This window comes from Budorcas taxicolor, chromosome 18 (assembly GCF_023091745.1).
Source record: "Budorcas taxicolor isolate Tak-1 chromosome 18, Takin1.1, whole genome shotgun sequence".
In the NCBI taxonomy this organism is placed as follows: domain Eukaryota; kingdom Metazoa; phylum Chordata; class Mammalia; order Artiodactyla; family Bovidae; genus Budorcas; species Budorcas taxicolor.
In genome coordinates this window covers 17,098,072-17,122,033 of record NC_068927.1, presented here as the reverse complement: position 1 = coordinate 17,122,033, position 23,962 = coordinate 17,098,072, and the positions used below count along the sequence as shown (strand labels likewise).

The 23,962-nt window shown below is 39.7% G+C and overlaps 1 protein-coding gene and 1 long non-coding RNA gene across 2 annotated transcripts in view; one reads left to right on the top strand and one right to left on the bottom strand.

Moving 5' to 3' along the window:
* Positions 1–6,214, bottom strand: part of LOC128063213 (uncharacterized) — a 40,632-nt gene extending 34,418 nt beyond the window's left edge. The window contains exon 1 of the long non-coding RNA XR_008200886.1: positions 6,103–6,214. This is a non-coding gene — a long non-coding RNA (uncharacterized LOC128063213). The remainder of the gene's footprint in view (positions 1–6,102) is intronic.
* Positions 5,694–18,099, top strand: DNAJA2 (DnaJ heat shock protein family (Hsp40) member A2). Its single transcript, XM_052655850.1, has 9 exons — positions 5,694–5,880; positions 7,316–7,375; positions 7,673–7,896; positions 10,176–10,256; positions 10,500–10,633; positions 12,176–12,372; positions 16,277–16,421; positions 16,559–16,686; positions 17,221–18,099. The coding sequence occupies exons 1-9, from the start codon at positions 5,803–5,805 to the stop codon at positions 17,410–17,412; spliced, it is 1,239 nt and encodes a 412-aa protein (XP_052511810.1). The 5' UTR covers positions 5,694–5,802; the 3' UTR covers positions 17,413–18,099.
* The last annotated feature ends 5,863 nt before the right edge of the window (positions 18,100–23,962 follow it).

The following is a 23,962-nucleotide window of genomic DNA, read 5'->3' as shown; positions in this document are numbered from 1 at the left end:
ACTGAGTAAACTATCATAGGTGAGATTACCAAGTCTTAAGTTATATACCATCAATGTGTTGAGGGAGTCCTCAATTTACATCTAAACTGCAGCCCTTCCAACTCCATTCTTATAAACCCACTGCTTACTCAACATTGCTCCTTGAATGTCTAATAAGCATCTCTAATTTAACATGAACTCTTATTTTTACCATTTCCACCCCAGATTTAACTCTATCAGTTCCAAATTCAAAATATATCCAGAATCTAACCATTCCTCAACAACTACCACGTCTTCAACCTGGGCCCAAGTCATCCCTCTCTTGGGTTTTATTACAATAGATTCTCAACAGTTACTGGATGCATTTATTTATGTTTAATATTTATTTATTTGGCTGCACTGGGTCTTAGTTGCAGCATGCAGGATCTTTGATCTTTCTTTCAGGATGTGGGATCTAGTTTCTTGACCAGAAGCCAGGCCCCCTGCATTGAAAGCTCATAGTCTTAGCCACTGGATCGCCAGGGAGGTCCTACAGACCCATTTAAAATGTCACTTAGTTTATGTTTCTCTTCTGGTCAATCTTGTTAAAGGCTTCCCATCACACTAAGGGTAAAAGCCAAAGTCTTTACAATGGACCTAACTGGGTCTTTCACAACATCTCTGACTTTAGCTCCTTGTACTATCTCCTTAACTTGCTGTCACCCAGCCATACTGGTCTCCTTCCTCTAATAAAGCAGGCATGTTCTGCCTTAGGGCCTTTGCTTGCCTTTGCTTGCCACTGCCTGGAAAGTTTTCTCAAATATCCCTGTGGCTAACTCCATCACTTCTTTTACAGTTCAGATGTCACCTTATCAATGAAGTCTTCCCCAAATATTGTAAATAAAAATACTGTCCAACCCCAATACTTCCTTATCTTTCTTCTTTTTCATCTGTTATACCATGTATTTACTTGTTTGTTTACCTTCTATCTTCACCACTAGAATGTAAGTTCTGTAAAGGAAAGGATTTTTTGTTTATGATTGTATCCCTTACCCTAAAGAATGCCCAACACATAATGGGTCCATAATACATATTTGTTGAATGAGTGAATAAATATATAGACACATTTTCCCCATTATTTGTCCCTAAACAAATGGTTAAACTTTCCAGTTTTTCTGCTTACTATACCATTGCAGTGATATAAGCAAACTGAAAAGTTAAATGTGCTAATTGACAAGAAAGGTTTGACATGACAGGGTTTAACAGGTTAGCTGTGGAGCTATACAATGATGTACACCATATGTATATGTGTATGTATATAAATGTATATATATGTGTATATGTGTACATGCACACACATATATATTTATATATAGATATATTTGATACTTAAATGTCAATTTTGGATGATTTTCCTAATCTATATTGTCAATTGTTTATTAACAATTGTTCTAACACTTAAGGTATGGAAATTTTATTTAAGCAAACCCACAACTTTAGAATATATTAAGATTATATGCCAGAACAAAAGCATGTGCTCTTCACATGCAAACTGACAAAATGAAAATATTAACAGTATCCTAGAAATGCATCCTATGGAAGCAACTAAGAACATGCACAAAAATGAGACTGTAACACAGTTCACAGAAACACTGTACTGTGTATGTGCAATATATACACACACATATACATATATACCCTATATAACCATGCTGTACCATTACTAAACAATCTAGTTTAGGAACTGCAAGGAATGCAGATTATCCAGCGATCCAAACGCCACAATTTTTTTTTTCAGAGTACCAACAATCATCAATTCTAATTGTACTAATATCCTCATGACAAGGGTATGTCTTGTGTATGCCCTGACAAACATTTCAACTGGCGTCATCTGCTTTGTACATTCAAAACTAGTTAGATTTACAGAACATTCCACACAATAGCAGAATAAACATTCAAGTGCACACACACACACACACACACACATGCATACACACACACACACACACACACACAAACTAGTTAGATAAAAGGCAGAAAGCAAAACTACTGTCTGAACCGCCTGAACCATATATTTAAGGCTATTTAAAATCATGGATCTCATGGTACTGTATTCAGTTAGTTGTGAACAATATGAATGGCCTTTCTGGTTCATACAGTCTCTCCCTAGTCCTTATTCACCTCCACCCCACTCCCAATCCCACAAAATTACACAAGCACAGTAAATTTAAAGAAGAAAAAGAAATTGAACAACAATATAAACCTGGCAGAAATCTGAAACCACTCCAACTTCAAACTTTAAATCACTTGCCTAGTGAGAGCAGCCCTCAGATGCACTGTGACTCAGCATTTTATGATGCCTGAAACATGAAATGAGATAAAGATCTTGTTCCCTTCACGGCATTAGCTAAATATGGAGCTAAAATAAATGAGCTACCTTAAAAATACAAAGTCAGTGGCTGAAAATGTTACAGTGCTCACCCTGACACAGGTTTGACTCAGTATGTGATGACAGGGAGGAGAGCATGTGTCAGCTGAAGCACACAGAACTGTTCTGAAATAACTTGTTGACCTATAACATTAGCAAATAACAATGCTGACTACAATTAATGCTCAGAAATGGAGGAATTATTGTAAATAAATGAAAATAAAAATATGAACTGTGACAACTGATTTAAGTCAGGTAGTAAAGTAACTCTGACCTGGGTGGGAGTGGTGCTGGTGGTGGGACTTACCCAGCTATTCTTCACTAGAAAACAGAAGCTAAAATCTAACCAAGGGAAAACCTTTGAAAAAAAAAAAAATTTAAGTAAAACTGGAACAAATAGAAGTTTAACTCTTTATGGACAGAAAGAAAATAAGAAGAAAATAAAATAATGAACTATACAAAAGTTGCAATTCAGACAAAGTTTTTAGTTCATAATCTCATGTGGAACAGGAATGGATGGAGGAAAGAGAGAATCTGGTAATCAGCAAGCAGGGAGAACTGGATAGCCAAGATCACCAAGAAGGACTGAGGACTATTCCACATAGGCAATGAAGGAAGTTGGGAAATCCCACTTGGAAAGCCAAGAATTTAGATAAAGACAATGAATAGAGATATGGTGACAGTTTATAGGCAAATGGGCAAAAAAAAGTTGCTAATACTTACTTGGTTTTAGCTCCTGTTTTCAGTACTGTATATCAACTCTTTTAATCATCAGAACAAGCCAATGATAAAAAACTATTAAACCCCATTTTACATGTGAGGCAATAGCCTCAGAAAAGTTAAGTAACTTGCTCAAGGTCATGTTGTTAATAAATGGCAGAGCCAGGCTACCAACCTACGTGTTTTAACTCCTCCACAACTTTATATTGCCTCTTATGAACCACTCAAAATGTGAAAAGGAAGTGGAGGAATTGAAATAATCGGGGCCTTTACTGCATTCAAAACTAGACCATCTGCATTCAAAAATAGAAGAGTGAATTTCCCCTAAGGAACCTACTAATGGAGCTCAGACTCATGGCAAAATACCATTCAAGTTCCACAAGCCAAGGGTAGTGGGAATTCAAATAAGAAAGCAATGTTCAGCTGGTTATGGAGTCAAGAAAGACTTCACTCAAAGATCAGCATTTTGGTCAGGATTTGAGAAAAACAGGAGTTAGGTGAAAAGAGAATCATGACTTCAATTACTCCCCAGGGTTTTCAGGATAAATTTCAACTCCTTGGCTTGGCACTCAAAGCCCTCCAAACTAGGTCTGGAGGAATGCCAGGGAGAAGTGGTTTTCCTAAGTGAGATGCCTATGCTGGAGTCTTTATTACTATACTAGTTCAGGTTCCAAAGGATCAGAAGATATTATTTTTTCTATCTCCATAAATAATTAGTGAGTTTAAAAGCTAGGCATTATGACTTATTCTTCTGTAACACTCCCCTCCACCAGGAGACCATACATCTTCAGTTCAGTCACTCAGTTGTGTCTGACTCTTTGCGACCCCATGAATCGCAGCACGCCAGGCCTCCCTGTCCATCACCAACTCCCGAAGTTCACTCAGATTCACGTCCATCGAGTCAGTGATGCCATCCAGCCATCTCATCCTCTGTCATCCCCTTCTTCTCCTGCCTCCAGTCCCTCCCAGCATCAAAGTCTTTTCCAATGAGTCAACTCTTCGCGTGAGGTGGCCAAAGTACTGGAGTTTCAGCTTTAGCATCATTCCTTCCAAAGAAATCCCAGGGTTGACCTCCTTCAGAATGGACTGGTTGGATCTCCTTGCAGTCCAAGGGACTCTCAAGAGTCTTCTCCAACACCACAGTTCAAAAGCATCAATTCTTCGGCACTCGGCCTTCTTCACAATCCAACTCTCACATCCATACATGACTACTGGAAAAACCATAGCCTTGACTATACAGACCTTAGTCGGCAAAGTAATGTCTCTGCTTTTGAATATGCTATCTAGGTTGGTCATCATCTTAATACGTGGTAAACAGTGAAAGTCGCTCAGTCGTGTCTGACTCTTTGCAACCCCATGGACTATACAGTCCATGGAATTCTCCAGGCCAGAATACTGGAGTGGGTGGCCTTTCCTTCTTCTTCAGGAGATCTTCCCAACTCAGGGATCGAACCCTGGTCTCCAGCATTGCTGGCGGATTCTTTACCAGCTGAGCCACAAGGTAAGCCTGTGGCTAGGTGCATGGCAAACATTTTCTGAACCTAAATCATGAGCAACAATCACCAGATGACTGTGCGCCCAACCAGGCTGATGATACCATCTAGTCCTCTGACTAATTTTAAAGTTATTATATAACAAGTAAGAGACTTAGGCACTTGACCCAGATGCAAGGGGTAGAACTTGTGGATCTAGATGCTACGAACCAATTGTGAAAGGACATGGGACAATGGTGAAAGTCTAAACAGTCCTTAAAAAATTTTGCCTGCAATGCAGTAAACCCAGGTTCCATCCCTGGGTAGGGAAGATCCCAGGGAAAAGGGAATTGCTGCCCATTCCAGTATTCTTGCCTGGAGAATCCCATAGACAGAGGAGCCTGGCAGGCTCCAGTACCTAGGGTCGCAGAGTCCGACATGACTGAGCCACTAGGCTCAAATGCAGATTAGGAATTAGATGAGTTCATTTCATTACATGTGGGGATGTGATCATGCCTTAAAAAATATATGTATACACAGAGTATAAACGAATGATTTCCCTTAAGACACTGTAAGTAAGGGGTATGGGGGTACATTAAACAAAATAGGCAAAATGCAGCTAACCGTTGAACAGTTTAACACACTACTTTTGGTGAATGTTTGAAAATGCCCTAATAGAACCTAATAGAAAACACCATTCAAGTCCTACAAGATGTTTTTCATCTTAAGCCCGGAAGGAACGAGACCCACAGGGTCCGCGGGCGGCATCTTTAACTCTGAGGAAGACCTCCGCGAGCCCGGAACAGACTCTCTACGGCGGGACTGGAAGTGGACCGAAGGGGCGGCCGTGGGCCGCATCGGCTTCTTCATCCTTTCAGTACCCCCAATAAATGCCTCTGGAAAGAGCTAATGCCCCTGAGAGCCCCATGAAGAGTTAGTTCTCCGGGTTTCTACGCTGGACCTCATCTGGCGGCCCATAGCCTCAATCTACAGGAGTACCCAGCATGCTCCCTCACCACCCACGACCCCAACGGTCCCCTGAGCTCGCGGCGGGCTCTGCGCAGCGACGTCACGGAGCGCCGTGCGTCGGGTCAAAGTTTAGCCCCGCCTCCACTTCCTCGCTGTCTCCGCCTGCGCTGCCGCCACCTCTGCCGCTGCTTAGGGCCCGGCTCCGCTCCTCCTCCTTCTCCGCCTTCTTTCCTGAGCGCTGCCCGGCCGGCCGCCATGGCGAACGTGGCCGACACGAAACTGTACGACATCCTGGGCGTCCCGCCTGGCGCCAGCGAGAACGAGCTGAAGAAGGTATTGGGGCGCGGGCCGGCTGGGCAAGGTGTGAGGGGCGCGGGCCTGCGCGACTGGGACGGCCAGGCCGCGCTGCGGGGCAGCCCGCGAGCTGGCGGCGGCCGGCCCAGGCTGGGGGCCGGCGGCGAGACCGGCCCGCGTCGGGCCGCGCACTCCGGCCCCGGCTGACCTTGGGCCGCCGTCCGCGCCCGCCCGCCCGCAGATGCAGCAAATAAAACCCACCTCTGCGCAAACACTACGAAAACGCTTCCTTCCTCCCTCCCCCGGCGAGCGCCGGAGGCCGGGCGCTCCCGGGAGGCAGCTGCCTGCCCGGCCTTCCTCGTGCGGAGGTCACCACCCTGGAAAAACAGGTTGGACCAAGGCGCCCAGCGCATCCCAGCCCCAAGAGAGGAGTTGACCACGCCGCGGACGTCGGCGCCCGGGCCGCATCGGGACTGATTTGGGGCCTGGTGGAGGGGTCGAGGCCGCCCCCGCTGGCTGCTTGGGGAAGCTTAGGGATGTTTCCTGGGAGCCGCGGCTGCGGAGCTTCTCCCGGCTTCCTCCCTCGCCTGTCGACCCGGAGGTGGCGTGGGTCTGTGTTTGGGTGCATTGTTCTGTAGGCAGGTAACCCAGATGTTCTCTACACGCTTCAGGAAGAAGCCATGGGTCCCAGCCAAACACCTGAGTGTACACTGACTAAAAATAAATAGAAGGCCTCATTATCGCACTTTTCAGTGCTGCGACTCTTCATCGCAGGATTTCAAAGCATTTTAGACATTTAAGTCCCACAGCATCTTCACGGGGCTTAGAGTATCCGGATTTGTAAGCTTAGAAAAATGAGAATGCTTCTTAGTCAGTGGGACGGGTGCAGTTCAGAGTAAAAGGACTTCCTGTTACCTTACCGGAAATGCTGTTCTCTATTACATAATTCATCTATCTGTGAATGAACGCTTAAGTGGTTTATAGCTCAGTCACCCAAATGTATGCAGCTTCGCGAAGACTGAAGTCACTCCAATTGAGACCACAGTCAATTCACCGTATGAAAATAAACATGACATAGGAGGGTGTCTTGGCTTTTTTCTGATACTACAATTAGAGGAGCCATCATGAGCCTGGATTCTTACCTTAGCTTAATTTTTTAGTTTATTGGAGTCTTCTTGGTGTGGTTACTGGCCATCAAAGACGTTTGACAACAGTAAAAATATGGGATGTTTCAGTGTTTTGTTTTTCTCTGTGGTTTTGTTTGTTTGCGTCTGTCTTCGGTATAATGTATTTTCTAATGTAACTACTGTTTACTCTGTTATTAGTGAGTAAATGGTATTAAGATGGAAAATGTCCAACAGTGCCAATGGAAGTATTGCTTTTCAGAAATTTGGATGTTAAAGTTAGTACTCAACAAGTCTTTAAACTGGTCTTTATATGTAACCTTTTTTTTTTTTTTAACCTTTTATTGAAGGCGTACAGAAAGTTAGCCAAAGAATACCATCCTGATAAGAATCCAAATGCTGGTGACAAAGTAAGTTATTTGAGATCCGCCCCCCCCCGCCCCTGAGATTTTTGTTTTAAACTTAAATTGCCCTTTTTGGGGAAAAAGGGAATGTTGTAAGGAAAGTCCATTTATGCCCATAGAGCCACATGTTTATGTTAATATTTTGGACTTTATAATAGGGGTATATTTAACATTCTGGGTAGTGGTAGTTGGTAAATAGGACCACCTGTAACTTTTCTTAGAATTAAATGAATTCTAGATTCCTATAGCCTTTCCCGAGTCCTTTGAAAATCCAACTGTTTTCCTTTTTCCTTTTTTGCATAGTTCAAAGAAATAAGTTTTGCATATGAAGTACTATCAAATCCTGAGAAGCGTGAACTCTACGACAGATATGGAGAACAAGGTCTTCGGGAAGGTAGCGGTGGAGGTGGTGGCATGGATGACATTTTCTCTCACATCTTTGGTGGAGGATTATTTAGCTTCATGGGTAATCAGAGCAGAAGTCGAAATGGCAGGAGAAGAGGAGAAGACATGATGCATCCACTCAAGTGAGTATCTCTTTTTTTCTTTAAAAATACTAAGCACGTTTTTTTCCAAGTAGAAGTATTCAGTACAGGAGAGGAAAAGTATCAAAAAATATTCTGTCTTTAATCAGAAAAAGAAAAATCTTCCATTTGCCATACTGTCCTTATTGGCTAAGTTGAGTTTAATAACCTGGATGTTGGTATTTGGTGACAGATCTTAAAAGATGGTTGGAGTTTTTACAGAGTGGGAAGGTGGTTTTCGTATATGCTTCTGAGCCTTCTTGTTTTTAAAATTTCAATTAAGATCTTTTCTCTGAAGTATTTAAACCTTCTGAGTTAGTTTTAATTTAAAAACTTACAAAGTGAGTGACCATCAGACTGGTTGATTGACATGTTACAGTCACGTGTTACTTAATCCTCAGTGTGAGCTCTCCTAAATTGATTTTCATGGAGCTTGCTGGCTTCAAGCCTGACATTAACCTGCCAACACATGAATGGTACCTTACCTTAATCTTAGACTGTGAACCCAAGACGAAAATAGCTATTTTACTTCGCACATTCTGTGAAATCTTTTTATCTGTTAACTTTCCATGAACCAATAATGGTTTTACTAGCAAATGCCTGGCACTAAAGTTCAAGTGTGTATTTACAGTGTTTCATATTTTCTAGTTTATACATTTGAGTAGGTAAGGGGACCATAAAGCATGATTTGTTAAAATCTTCATTACAGTGTTTCATTTTGGATGTCTTTATAATATTGCATTCCATGATTTATTTATTCATTCCCTTTTCTATAGGATGTTACCAGGTTTTTTTTTCCCTATAATGAATAGTGCTGCTGTATCTTTATATACAGCTTTGTCTCATTGGTAGAGATTCCTGGGGAGGTATCAGTGTTTTGAGGCTGATAAATAAATAAAACTAAATTGTCTTTAGAGGATGTGTCAGTTTAGCTGCACTGGTGGAGAGTGCCAGCTTCGCTAGACCATTACCCACGTTTTTCTTTCTTTGCCATGTTTATTGAAATAACGATTTTTCTTGCTGACCTCTTATGTAGTGGTGTTGCATACTAATTGCAATTTAATATGTAAGGCAAAGAAGACCTACCTATCATGTAAATGGTTGGTTAAAAGTTCTTAGGAAGAGGAGGATAAAAGGCTGATGGAACCAAGTACTTTGGTCTAAGGTCTAGATATGCCGTAGTTTAGAAGTGTTGGTAATGTTTTGTTCTTAAGTGCTTTATTCTTAACACTGTTTAGAATGGATAAAAATTTTAGCTTCGAATGCTGCAAAATAATGTAGGTGCTTTGCAAGGTAGTTTTAACTTTTTTGTTCCTTTATTTAATTAAAATATTTTTGTTCCTTTGTTTTAAAGTAAATTAAGCAACTTCAGTTTCACTTTACTAGTAAAGATTTAAAAATACTATAAGAAGGGTAAAACCAAGTTAAATGCAAGCTGTTTCCAAGTTGTAAATGAATATTTTTGAGACTTTGATATCAATAGATTTTTTTTGAGGTTTATTTGAAAATGAATGGTCCTGCAGTTCAAATATGTTGTATGAATAAAAGCAAGTTGGGGTTTATCAATTGGGATTTTTAATAGGCTTTTTATCTAGACCATTTGGGGGTCATGGACCCCTTTGAAATTTTTGTAAAAGTTGCTCAAATTTTGCTTATAATTCTCTGGGTTTTTCCGACATTGAAAGCTTGTAGGCTTTCTATTTGGAAACCTATTCTCTGTTACAGTGTAATAAAGCCAGTTTTTTTTTGTTTTTTTTTTTAAGACATACCCAATCTGAGTGTCTCCCAGAAATTGTAATATAACTTTGTAGCCTTTCTGAATTGTCCTTGAAGGAGACAGAGGCTTACAGTACAGCATGAACTCCGGAGCTAGACTGCCTGTGTGATCTTGGGCAAGTTACTTAACCTCTCTGTGCCTCAGTTTTGTCCTCTAAGATGAGGATAATAATTTTGCTTCATTCAAAGGGTTGGATTAGGTGAAGGTTTTGTCTAAGGCTAGAAGAAGGTGTAATGTTTTGAATTTGTGTAGTTATCAGCTTTATCAGAAAATACAGCACAGTCAATTATTGGCCTGATCCTTTACATTCTGGCTTTAAGTACCACCTGTATTTATGGCCATAAACAATTTGAGCTACAAAATAAAATCTCACTCAGTTGACTTAATGTAAGATGTTCTTGAATTCTTTGTTTAAAAGGTTATAGTGAAATTAGCTGTATCAGCTAATCCTTTCTTGTATTTAAGACAAATTGGCAAAATTTGAATCTAATTCTTTTCTCCACAGAGTATCTTTAGAAGACCTGTATAATGGCAAGACAACCAAACTACAACTTAGCAAGAATGTACTCTGTAGTGCTTGCAGTGGGTGAGTGTGTTTCCTGGTTATGAAATAAATGTCATCTGTTGTTTGAGTCACATGTTGAGTCTATATCAAATAAAAACTATTCATGATTTCAAACTGACTACCCAACCCAGAACAGTTTCTGATACCTCTGAAAGTTGGTAAAAATACCAGTCTTTGGGGGTTGAAGATGAAAGTAAAAAGCACAATTCCCAGTTTTCATGACCTAGAGGGGGAAAATCTAATTTATACTCTTGCTTGCTTTAGCCAAGGTGGGAAGTCTGGAGCTGTTCAGAAGTGTAGTGCTTGTCGGGGTCGAGGTGTGCGCATCATGATCAGACAGCTGGCTCCAGGGATGGTGCAGCAGATGCAGTCTGTGTGCTCTGACTGTAATGGAGAAGGTATGCATGCCAGTGTTTCTCTGCCTTCCTCTTGGAATGGATTGGGAATGCAGAAACTGGAGAGGCTTACCGTTTTTCTTTTTCAACGTGTTTTTATATTCATCATATTGTAAAAGGTAGTTATTTTTTAAAATGCAGAAATATTATTTCCTTTTGCATAGGCCCAGTGAACACCAATACACAGTAAATTTATATTATGTTGAGTGGAATGTTAGTCTTTTTCCAAAAAGATGGGCAAAGTTTTTTGTCCTTTTGTATTTTATTGTTATTTACTTAGCCTTTATGTTTTAAAACGTAAAAGGGAGACAGCAAATTGTTTAGTTCTCATTCTGATAAGTAGAGTATTTTACTGTAAACTTTAGTTAGCTTTTGAGGATAGATCATTATAATTGCAGCTTATTTTACAGAAGTAAATATTTTAGGTTTTTGTAGGTTAATGGTTTTTGAAACTGCTACTCTTCTACCCTTTTAGCACTTTTATAGCCACAGATAGTATGTAAATAAGTGGGCATGACTGTCTTCTGGATAAACAGTATTTACAGAAACAAAGGCATGCCCAGCTTGGCCTGCAAGCCTTAGTTTGCCGGCCCAGTTCTAGAGCAGTGCTGCCCAAAAGAAGTTCTCTGTGCTCGAAAGGTTCTGTGTATGTAATGGCTACTGTTATAGCCACTAGCCACCTGGGTGTGGCTGAGGAACTGAGCTCTTAATTATTTTAAACTTAAATAACCTCAAGTGGCTAATGACTGCTATATTGGACAGTTCTAGAACACCCTTTTCCAAATTGCTTCTGAAAGTGACAAGATAATTTTGAGAAGCCACATACCATATTTCCCTCCTGAAGAGTCTTAGTGCATTTTACCTTATTAAAGTTGCTGACATTTCCCACTCAAGAAGTTGGAGTTGACTGAAATCTTTTCCCATGTGCCATTACCATTTTAAGGAACTGGTGCTTTGCAGAACATACCTTGCAGAAGCAGTGTGCCTAAAGTCATTTATGTTACCTAAGCATTAAAGTGTGCCAATAATCAGCCATTAGAAATTGATGGTATCTTTTTCATGATATACTATTGTATGACTTCAGTTTTATTTTATTATGCCACTGATCAAATATTTCAGAATACATGGAAGAAAAAACTGCTGGAGTCAGAAAGGATGTTTAAATTTTTATTTGGGTTGTCACTCCATTGTCAAATTTAAATGAAACTAAGACAAAAAGTGAAGCATTTGTAGAAGTTCTAGTGTCTGACCACCCGTTTTGTTTGCTGGATCCTCAGGCTTTGTTTTAACTTTAGGAAGTAGTGTCAGGAGGTAAGATAATGTTATTTAAGATATTTTATACTCTGGAATAGAGTAGCTGGGTCCTTTAGGTAATCTGCAGTAAGATGTGAGTTTTGTTCCTAAGAATGTTCATGAAAAGTTCAGGTAGCAGTTTAAAGAAGTACAGGAAATTTATTTAGTGAATAAAGGCGTTATCAGGACCTGTCTTACTTAAGAGTGCAACATAGTACCCTTGCTGGAAGTTTGAATGACCTCTTTTTCCAGGAGAGGTAATTAATGAAAAGGACCGCTGTAAAAAATGTGAAGGGAAGAAAGTGATTAAAGAAGTCAAGATTCTTGAAGTCCACGTAGACAAAGGCATGAAACATGGACAGAGAATTACATTTACTGGGGAAGCAGACCAGGCCCCAGGAGTGGAACCAGGAGACATTGTTCTTTTGCTACAAGAAAAGGAGCATGAGGTAATTTCCTTTTTGTTTTATTTTTGCCTCAGAAGATCAGAAATGGGTTTTGTATGCAAGAGACAGGTTGGTGATGGTTTTGTTGCTAAGTCGTGTCCGACTCTTGCAACCACGTGAACTGTAGCCCCCCAGGCCTCTCTGCCCATGGGATTCTCCAGGCAAGAATAACTGGGGTGGATTCCCATTTTCTTCTCCAGAGGATCTTCCCAACCCGGGAATCCTGCATTGTGGGCAGATTCTTTACCTACTGAGCTATGAGGGAAGCCCAAGATACAGGTTAGATCAGTTTGAGTTCTCTGAAGTAGCATTGAATATAGATGAAGTTGCTAAGTGGTTTGGCTGAGTTCATAAGAACTGAGTTGTTTAGTAGACCAGCAAGACAGGTGCTATCAGAAGCACGGTAGGAGCCGATCTTGGTCCCGGCTCTGCCATTGACTGGCACTGTACTTAAGTAATCCTATTGTGTCTGTTCCCCCGTTTCCTTGTTTATGAAGATACGGAATTGGACCAGATAATGTAGGCAGCTTAGTTTTCACTGTGAGCTCCTTCGATGGTTGGTGAGTTGGTGACGGTGTCAGTCCTCAGTACTGCTCTGTTGATTTGTTTTACATACTGGGTATCCATGTGAGCTTTTCTTGGAAAAAAAGTTCTGCAGTTTTAAAAACATTGCATTTTAAATTTTTCATTCTCTTTTTGGGGGTAGGGGAGGGCAGGGGCATTTTGTGGCTTGTGGGAGCTTAGTTCCTTGACCAGGAGTTAGACCTGTGCCCACAGCAGTAGAAGTGCCGGGTCCTAACCACATGACTGCCAGGGAACTCCCTGTTTTTAAATTTCTGATTGACTCAGTGTTTTATCTGTTAATGCAAGGGTCTTCAACCCCTGGACCTTGAGTGAAGCTTTATATACTGCTCCCTATCATTCCCCATGCTTGCATTACTGCCTGAACATTGTTACACCACCTCCACCCCACAGTCCAGGAAGAATTCACAAAACTGGTGCCCGAAAGTTTGGGGACTGCTTTGTTAATGTGCATGGGAAAATGAACTGAGCTAACAGTGTGGCCTGGAGTATGTTATTTTGATTATACCATTGCATCTGTATTTTTTACATGTGCAGTGGAGTATATTATAGACCTTTTCATTCATGAAGAACATGTGTGGAGCTGTGGTGCCCACCTAGTTCTTGAATATAGAAGCATTTGACAGAATCCTGGCTTTGTACTTGATTGCCATTTTGAGTTCCTTTGGAAGTCTAGATCACAAGTCAGCCACCTTTTTTAGTTCACAATAAAATTTTCTCCCATATGACGGTGATTTCTACAGATAAATTTTAAAAATTACTAAGAATCCAATAGAGAATAAAGCCATATTGAGATGCAGATTATGGGAATTTGATTAGATTCATTCCTTCACTAGACTGGCTTACTACTACACTAGCCTTTCTCAAGGAATGCTAGTCAAATTTATTGCCTCAGCAAATCTGTGAAAGTGAAAATCTGTAAATTGCAATATATCTTTTCCTTTTGTGAATATTGCCAAGCCTACCAATGACAAGGGTCCCTAGATTGCTTTGGGTTTTTTTTTAAGGAATAATTTCTAGAATTCTGTCTTATGGGTTGAAATATTCTGTAAGTATATTGGGTTTTACAAAATAGAAATCACTGTTCTTAGAGGCAAGAGACTTAAGTTCTGGCTCCCATGTACTACTAGTTTTGGTTTCCCTGGGCTTGGCTTTGCATACTTTAAAACAAAACTCATCCCTCAGAAAGATAGTGTAGAATCAAATGAGATAAAGAATAACCTGCTCTTCTTTCTGGGGACTGTGAGGAGGTATGTGGAACTGAATAAACCTCTAAAATTATTGGCTACAGTGGAATTGCATGGAATTTCTAACAAACAGCAGATGCTCCTGGTTGTCTAAAGTAGAAAATAGAAGATGATAAAGGCTAGAATGGAAGTTCATCTAGTAAGAGGTCAAAGATTTTTCCTTCTTAGTTTTATTGACTGGTAAAGTAAATTTGAGCCCAAAATGAGATTTAAGCATCTTGTTTAATTTATACCACTGAGAATATTCTTAACCCTCTTAAGAAAACCTAGTCAGTGTTTGAACTAGTTCATGAACAAGCTTGTATTTTGCTTGGGGTTTTTTGTTTAAAAACTCTCAACACTTGTAGGAATTGTGAGGCCATGAGATCAGGGTGGTTTCTGTAGCTTGAAACAAAATGTAAATCTTCTGATAAAAAAATAGTGCAATTTTGAGAGTAATATGTATGCTTGTGTATCATCTTTCAGTGTAGGTATGTGTGTGTGTTGGTGATTTTGCTGTCATAATGAAGTTGTACAGCAAAGAACCACAGTGGTGGGTAACATTGGGTGATACTAGTCTCTCCTCTATTTTTCAGAAATTATTTCAGCTTTTACGTGTTTTATTGTCTGGTTCTTGGTAATCTCATTAGTCTTGTTTTTCAAAAATTTCCTGGCCATGCTTGCCTGTTTATTTTCTGTTTGAATTTTAGCATCTAATTGTCTAATCTAACCACCCTTGTTGCTGGCCCCCTCCCCCACAATAACCAACCCTAATACCATTTTTTTTTTTAATTAGTTTTAGTTCCTCTATCCAAGAACATAGTCTGTCTTCTTGCTCCTTCTAATATTGCTTTAACTAAATGATACTTGGTTAAGGATGGTTCTTGGAACAATGATATAATGAGATGTTCAGAAACACTTCCATTTTACAAATTTGCAAAAGCATTAAAAAGTCCTGCATTAAAGAAACCTTACTTAAATTAATTTTTCCTCTGATTGTAAGAAACACCTCAGTAAACTCAACGTAGGTAATATAAATTCAGTGGTTCTTAAGCTTTAGTATACGTTCGAATCCCCTGGAGGGCTTAATAAAATGACAGATTGCTGGGCCTCACCTTCATAGTTTCTGATGCAGTGGGTATTGGATGGTGCCCAAGAATGTTCATTCCTAACCAGTTTCCTGGTGCTGCTGAGTCTCCTGGTCCAGGACCAATTGTCAAGATAATGGTTTGAGATTAACTTTACTCGTAGGTAAGTTTAGGAGGATAGTTTAGGAAAAGAGTCTATCTTTCAGATTTCCTTTCCTAACCAGCCAGCCTTATTCTTTGGAAGAGAGTCTATTGAAAAAAATCTAGGTGACTGTTCACTGCGGTTAATTTTATTTCAAGTTAAATTTCAAAAGTTAGTATAGATATTTGAAAATTCTAAGAAGCAGAAGTTGTAAGTTGGGCATATGTGAAATTGGATGTATTTTTTTCCTGCATGTTGAATGCTCAGAAACAGTTTTTAAAATGCTTGTTGAATAACCTTTGCATTACATAGTCCATAGGCTTATAGTGCATTAATAAGCCAACTTTCTTTAGCATTTGGTTTACATTCACCTAAGCAAGTTTTGTATCTTAGGTTAGGTAAAACTTGTTCATACTTCAATGAAGTGTTGGGTTTGAGCCCTTTTACTGGTTGAGCTTTTTCAGTTGAGCTTAGGCCTTCCTCTTCCCCTCTTAGAATCATGTCTGGAGGAAATTCCAGGTGAACCTGTTCTACAGAATCCCACTGGGTCTTGTACACCTTTTCCCTCATGGTTCAGAAATGGGCCATAATTGTAAAATATACTTGGTTCTGTTTTTTAAGCTTCAGCTGTGTCTTATGAGCCATTGTATTCCCAATTCCAATTCTTTTGTGATCGAAGTTTCTAGCATATTACTTGAGAATAGCTAGATTTCCTTATATATATTGATAAATTTAGGGAACTTAGGGATGGTGGCAATTTGACTTTTGCAGTAAATGGTAGAATTAAGGTTTTGAAATTAATTCAAGTTAAACAGCACAACAGAGCATGCCTCCATAGTTTCGATATTTCTTGTGTGCTTCGTTTGTAGGTGTTCCAGAGAGATGGGAATGATTTGCACATGACATATAAGATAGGACTTGTTGAAGCTCTTTGTGGATTTCAGTTCACATTTAAGCACCTTGATGGACGTCAGATTGTGGTGAAATATCCCCCTGGCAAAGTAATTGAACCAGGTAAATCTTGATTTTTGTCTGATCTAAGATTCTATGTAATCTTCTATACTGGGTGACTCTCAAAAACCATTTATTATTGAGCACTTGCTTGGGTAAAATTCTTAATATCTTCCCCTATTTATTTACTGAAATAATAGGATGTGTTCGTGTAGTTCGAGGTGAAGGAATGCCACAATATCGTAATCCCTTTGAAAAAGGTGATCTTTACATAAAGTTTGATGTGCAGTTTCCTGAAAACAACTGGATCAACCCAGATAAACTTTCTGTAAGTATTAGGCAACAGATGACTTCAAGTTTAATAATAGTTGTTTCTTTGTCACTTTCCATTTGTTTTGGGTGCTAAGATTAGATCACATCGTTTATTAATTTGAGTGATTGAAGGTCTGGCCTCATTGTTTTTTAAAGTGGAAATAGCTGCTGTAAAAGTGTATGGGGCCAAGTCGGGACTAGTGAAGGCATAAGCAGACAGCGTGAGGTGGGGGTAGGAGGATTGTGACCCTGGAGAGCAGATCTCTTACCCCAGCCTAGCATCTTCTGGTCGTTCATGCAGGAAGACATGTCTAATGTGAAGTTTTCCAGTGTTTACATGTTAGCGGTTAAATCTGTTTATTGTTTTCTAATCAGTACATGGGTTGCACAAAAGATGTCTAGATTTGGTCTGTGGGTCATCAATTTGTGATCTCTGGCTTAAAGTGCAAAGATTTTAAATGTCAAACATATACCTTGGATTTTATCAAAAGGGAAATTGATAGTAGATAATAATTTCAAGCTCATCTTATTTTTGTTCATTTTAATGAAGGAGTTAGAAGATCTTCTGCCATCTAGACCAGAAGTTCCGAATATTATTGGAGACACCGAGGAGGTAGAGCTTCAAGAATTCGATAGCACTCGGGGCTCAGGAGGCGGCCAGAGGCGTGAAGCCTATAATGATAGCTCTGATGAGGAAAGCAGTAGCCATCACGGACCAGGAGTGCAATGTGCCCATCAGTAAACTCTGCAAACAGATTGCACAGGGGGAGTTTCTTTCCACATTGGCCTGGTTTGTTTTCTGCAATCCAGCTGAAGCGTCTGGTCAACCCAGATGAACTGATGGACATCTGTTGGTCTATGTGTAACTTTTAAAATTGGTATAGTATCTACAGAGTGTATAATTTAAACTAACCACAAAGCTTTACATCTTCATTTCGACTGTTCTATAGCAGAATAAAGCACTTGAAAGGAAACAAGACTCCCTTTCACACATGGGTTATAAGTTTCAGTCCTGATATCTGTGCTTGATTTTTATCAGTTTTGTGTAGATTTTATGTTTCATATTTTAAATTCAGTTCCCACATTGTAAAGTTTGTGTACAGTTTGTCCTGAAGCTTTGTGTTTGGCTGCACCTGCATAAGCTGCTACAAATAGAATAAAGAATTTCATAGCCTGTATCTATCATTTAGATGCATGGGAAAATGGGCTTTGCACACAATGGGTTTGGAGCTGACTGGGAACAATGGAGAAAATATTAGCTGAGCTGTGGTTGTAAAGTTTTGGGCAGGGTTGGGGGATGTTTCTTTTTCTTTCTTTCTCCCCCGCCCCACCTGGGTTTTTTTTTTGTTTGTTTGTTTTTGTTTTTGTTTTTTACCATCTTGTGAAAGGTTTCTGGAACTGAATAATAAAAAGCAGTTGGTGTAAATTACTCTTTGTCTCACATTTTTAGAAAGAACATATTATGAACTGTAAAATCTTTCCTTAAACAAGGACATAATTTGAACTGTAAAATCTATCCTTAAACTGGAGAATGTATCCTAGTTCTGGTTCTTAAACAGTGTTTAAAAACCCATTGGCCTGAAGCTTATGCCTCAGGCTCGTGCCCATTTTATAGTTTCAAAAGACTAGAGAAAGTTTGATACATTGGTAGAAACGGGCTTTATTGGCTTCAATTAATGCTTTGTAGAGTCAAGGACATCTAAGTTATGTAACTCATGGTCCTGAGTATAGGGGCCAAGTTAACCTGGCCTCTGTATTTCCCTACCCCACTCTGTTTAAAAAAATAAGGTAACAGCAAATCAGTATTAGAACCATGTCTGCATAGAACCTGTTAAAATGCTCTGTTTTCATTAAATGTTAAGTTAAAGATTCTCTTGTCTCCATTAAGTTGAATATTTGAGACTGGGGGAAGCATTGATTACTGTTGTTTTACAGAAAGGTAAGACTCTTAGGCTGGTATGAGAAAAATCAGGTAAAACTACTATGGAAAGGATATACTGCTTTTTCATCTTCTATTATCTTTTCATTCCCAGAGCAGATATTTTTAGAACACACTTATTTTAGGGAAAAAATAGATCAGTTATAGAAACGTTTGTAAAAGACGAATGGGAGAAAACGGAAAATTAAACAGTTTTAATGTATTATGCCATCCCTGAGCCTATTTGTAGTACTTGCAGTCTATTTCTCGGTCTTCTAGAACCTGAATGAAAAAAAAAAAGGTCCTGACATTGATCAAGGCCTGTGAGGTTTAAATTATTGCCCTATCCACTCTACCTCCATTGCACAAAGACTTTCACAGCCAGCGGGGGCAAGCTGCAACAGCATAGCAGTTTTGTATCCAAGGTTACTTCCCCCACAACACTAAGGGAAAGCAATGCAGTGGCAATGCAAAATTTGTAGCCTTTCCAATAAAGGTTTGTAAAACAGTTGTACAGTGTAGTCTTTCTTTCAGTTCTATCCAGATTTCTGGATTGTAGTGAACTATGTGAAAGTTGCTCAGTCATGTCCTACTCTCTTGTGACCCCATAGACTGTACAGTCCACGGAATTCTCTAGGAATGGGTAGTTGGCTTCAACAGGGGATCTTCCCAACCCGGGGACCGAACCCAGGTCTCCGGCATTGCAGGCAGATTCTTTACCAGCTGAGCCACCAGGGAAGCCCGAGAATACTGAAGTGGGTAGCTTGTCCATTCAGGGAATCTTCCTGACCTAGCAATCGAACCAGGGTTTCCTGCATCACGTGGATTCTTTACCAGCTGAGCTACGAGAGAAGGGAAATAAAACCTTGTTAAGGTTATTTCACTGAAGCTACTGGCTCTGTTGTAGAGCGTCTGTTTTAAAGAATAAGCATGTATCATCAGTACAAAGAACCTTTTATAATGGCTTTATTGAAATACAATTCATATACCTTTAAATCTACTTTTTAAAGAAAACTGCAAGAAATTCCCTGGCTGTTCCGTGGTTAGGACTCCATACTTCAGTGTTGGGGTCCTGGCTTCAATCTGTGGACTGGAAACTAAGATCCCACAAGCCACATGGCCAAATAAAAGGTGTGCAGTTCAGTGGGTTTTAGTGTATTCACAGAGATTTGCAACCATCACCACTGATTCCAGAACATTCTCATTACCCCAGGAAAGAAAGCTTAAGTCTGTTAGTATTTGCTCCACATTCCATTCCCTGTCCCTTTGGTGCAATCTCTAGTTTCTAAGTATTTGCCTGTTTCAGACATTGTCTACAAAATGGAATAAATAGTATATGGCCATTTGGGACGTTCATTTAGTACGTTACCAGTTGATCCCCGTCATAGCATGTATCCATATTTCATTTTTATAGCAAAATCGTAACTCCATTGTATAAAAAAACCAGGTTTGTTCACCCATCCATCAGTTGGTGAACATTTGAATTTTTTCCATTTGGAATAATGCTTCTATGAACATTAACATACAGATTTTTGTGGGGGCATGTTTTTAAGTTCTTTTGCATAAATCTAGGAGTGTAATTAGTGGTTCACATGGTTTAATCTTTTGAAGCCTGTCAAACTTCCAAAAAGTATGCGCCATTTCACAATTACAACAATATTTGAAGACTTCAGTTTTTCCATGTAACAACCAGCATTTGCTGTATTTTAGTACAGCTGTCCTAGTAGGTATAATTTACATTTGCCTAATGATGTTATATTTTAAACATCATTTCATGTGCTTGCTGACCATTTGTGTTTTGGGAGAAATGTCTATTCAAATCCTTTTCCCATATTTTATTCAATATGTTTTCTTATTTTCTAATGTTTTTCTGGTCCAGGACACCATATTACATTTAGTCATATCTGCATTGGCTCTGCTTGGCTGTAACAGTTCTCAGAGTTTCTTTATTTTTGATTGATGACTTAGAAAATTTTGAGGAGTCAAGTATTTTATAGAATGAACAATGTAATATTAGTATTGCTGCTAAGTCACTTCAGTCGTGTCCGACTCTGTGCGACCCCATAGACGGCAGCCCACCAGGCTCCCCCGTCCCTGGGATTCACCAGGCAAGAACACTGGAGTGGGTTGCCATTTCCTTCTCCAATGCGTGAAAGGGAAAAGTTAAAGTCAAGTCGCTCAGTCGTGTCCGACTCTTTGCGACCCCATGGACTGCAGCCTACCAGGCTCCTCCGTCCATGGGATTTTCCAGGCAAGAGTACTGGAGTGCAGTGCTATTTCTTCTCATTACATATGTAAAAGTTGATTCTAATAGTATTAGTTGCAGGAATGAATCAGTGTAATGTCTAAAAGAAACACCTGTTTCTTCTACTCAAAACACTTTGACACTACCAGGAGTTGGACTCCACAGGTTAAGGGCTCAGGTCCCACAAGACTGCCTGGTCTTCAGACACTAATCACAGTTCCAGGTTGTCATTTGTACTGACCAAGTGGTTATAAATCAAGGGTATGCACAACCCTCTCCTCAGTTCAATAATTTGCTAGAATGGCTCATAGAACTCAGGAACACCTACTAGATTAGTGGCTTATTACAAGTGATACAACTCAGGAACAGCCCAACGGAACAGGACATAATCATTGTCCATTGATGACTGAACTGTCTCAGCCCTTCTCCCTTTCCCAGAGGTCTAGGGGTGAGATGGAAAGGTCCAACCTTCTTACCATATTGTTGGTTCCCACTGGTAAGCAACCCCATCATTAACATAAACTCAGGAGTGATTGAAAAGGGCTTGTAATAAATTTAAAAAGATACTCCACTAATTCCTATTGGAAAACTCCAAGGGTTTAGGGAGCTCTGCCAGGAACCAGGGATGAAAACCAAATACATTTTTCTTATTCTATCACAATATCACAGTGTTATTTTGTGAAACACAAAAGCTGCATATTACAAACTCTGTCAAGGCACATGTGTAAAAGTTATTTCTAATAGTTTTGCATGAATGAATCAGTGTGGTATTACTTTGGTAGAAACCTGGCTCCTATCATCTGCCAACTTTCTGCTTAGTTGTTCAATTCTAGTATAAATGAATGGTAATATCCATTGTTAACCCATACCCACATGGGAAAAAAACTAGGTCAACTAGAGTACAGTGCTAAGCATAGTTTCTTTTGCCTTTAACTTTACAGACTCTATTTTCAAGGTTATTTAGGCCAACACCTTTGCCCCCACCCCCTTCCTTGAGAACTGTTTCGTATGTTTGTAATACAGTTAAATTATGTGCTTGCCTTCTACAAGCATTCTACATTCTATTCTAGGTGCCACCCCACTACCACCTCCTAAATGATTTTTGAAAACCTCCATACAGGGATACCCTGGCTGTCCAGTGGTTTCTAGGACTTCACTTTCACACTGAAGACATGTGTTCAGTTCCTGGTTGGGGAACTAAGATCCTGCAAGCTGCACTTCATAGTCAAAAATAAATAAATTCTGGGTTCTTCCCTGGTGGTACAGTGGTTTAGAATCCACCTTCCAAAGCACGGGACGTGGGTTTGATCCCTGGTCAGGGAACTATGATTCCACATGCTGCAACTCGAGAGCTTGCATGCCACAGCTAAGCCTCTGGAGTGCATGTGCCGCAACAAAGCCCACGTGCTGCAGCTACAGGAAGCCTGTGCACCGCAGCGGGGAGCCCACGGAGCGCAGCAAAGATCCGACAGCGCCAAACAGTCCAAACCTGCAGTTTAAAACAATTTAGATTTGCTCTCTAAAACCTGCGTACATTACCGGTCGCTCTTTGTGCCGTAAAGTTCAGTATGTTTTAACAAGTGCATAGTGTCCTGTGTTTACTATTATGCTATACTGAATTAAAAACTCCTCTGGACTTCACCTATTCAACTCTCCCCACTCCTGAACCCATGACAAACACCTACTGTTTTGCCTTTGCCAAAATTTTATAAAATTAGTCATATCGTATGTAAGCTTTTCAGTCTTTCACTTAACAATATGCTCTTAAGGTGTGTTCATATCTTTTTGTGGCCTAATAGCTCACTTATTATTATTTTTTTATTGGAGGATGATTGCTTTGCAATATTGTGGTGGTCTCTGCCCTACATCGATACGAATCAGTGATAATTACATATATACATGCATCTCCAATCCCTCATGAGCCTTCCTCCTCTCCCCTAATCCACCCTTTAGGTCATCACAGGGTGCCAGCCTGGGCTCCCTGTTACACAGCAGCTTCCTGCTAGTTGTCTGTTTTACACATGATAGTGTATATATATCAATGCTACTTTCTCAATTTGTCTTACTTTTCTTACTATTGCTGAAAAAGACGTCATTATATGGATATATCAGTTTATTTACTCATTATCAGATATTTGATTTGCAAATGTTTTTCCCATTCCATGGTTGTCTTCACTTTCTTGATAGTATCTTTTGAATTTAGCACAAAGTTTTAAAGTTTTCATCAACTCCAGTTTATTTTTTCTTTTGTTACTTACATAAAATTTTTAACCAAAGTGTGTTAAAACTGTGTTTGACACTGGAGATGACCTTCAGTGTTCATTGTGAAACAGTAGCTTCTTTTTTACATACAGCAGTCATCTAGCTCGGGCTGAGTGTATGTAAGACATTGTAGATCTTATTTGGTAATTGATAATTTATTTGGGAAGTCCATCCACATGAAGGTACTGTTCAACAGTTACATCAATTAGGTCTTGAGTATTTTGCCCCAAGTACTGATTATACCCACTCATTTTCTTTCTTTTTCCTTCTAGTTTTATTGAAATATAATTGACATACAGTACTGTATAAGTTTAAGTTATGGCAACATAATGATTTGACTTTCATACATTTTGAAATGATTATTACAATAAGTTTAGTGACCACCCATCATCTCATATAAATAAAAACAGTAAAGAAATGGAAAAAAATAATTTTTTCTTGTGATGAGAACTCTTAGAATTTACTCTCTAAACTTTTATGTAATGTGTAGCTGTGTTAATGACATTACATCCCTAGTACATTACAACCCCACTACCTATAACTGGAAGTGTGTACCTTTTGAGTGTCTTCATCCAATCCTTTCTCCCCACACCTCTGCCTCTGGTAACCACAAATCTGATCTCTTTGTCTATGAATTTGTTTGGTTTTGAAGTGTAATTGACTTGTAATACCATGTTGCTGCTGCTGCTGCTAAGTCGCTTCAGTCGTGTCCAACTCTGTGTGACCCCAGAGATGGCAGCCCACCAGGCTCCGCTGTCCCTGGGATTCTCCAGGCAAGAACACTGGAGTGGGTTGCCATTTCCTTCTCCAATGCATGAAAGTGAAGTCACTCAGTCATGTCCAACTCTTAGTGACCCCATGGACTGC

Coding starts and splice junctions, on each gene's coding strand:
- DNAJA2 (XM_052655850.1), top strand. CDS start 5,803: ATGGCGAACGTGGCCGACACGAAACTGTACGACATCCTGGGCGTCCCG. Junction 10,257..10,499: donor CTCTGTAGTGCTTGCAGTGG/GTGAGTGTGTTT, acceptor TGCTTGCTTTAG/CCAAGGTGGGAAGTCTGGAG. Junction 16,687..17,220: donor TCAACCCAGATAAACTTTCT/GTAAGTATTAGG, acceptor ATTTTAATGAAG/GAGTTAGAAGATCTTCTGCC.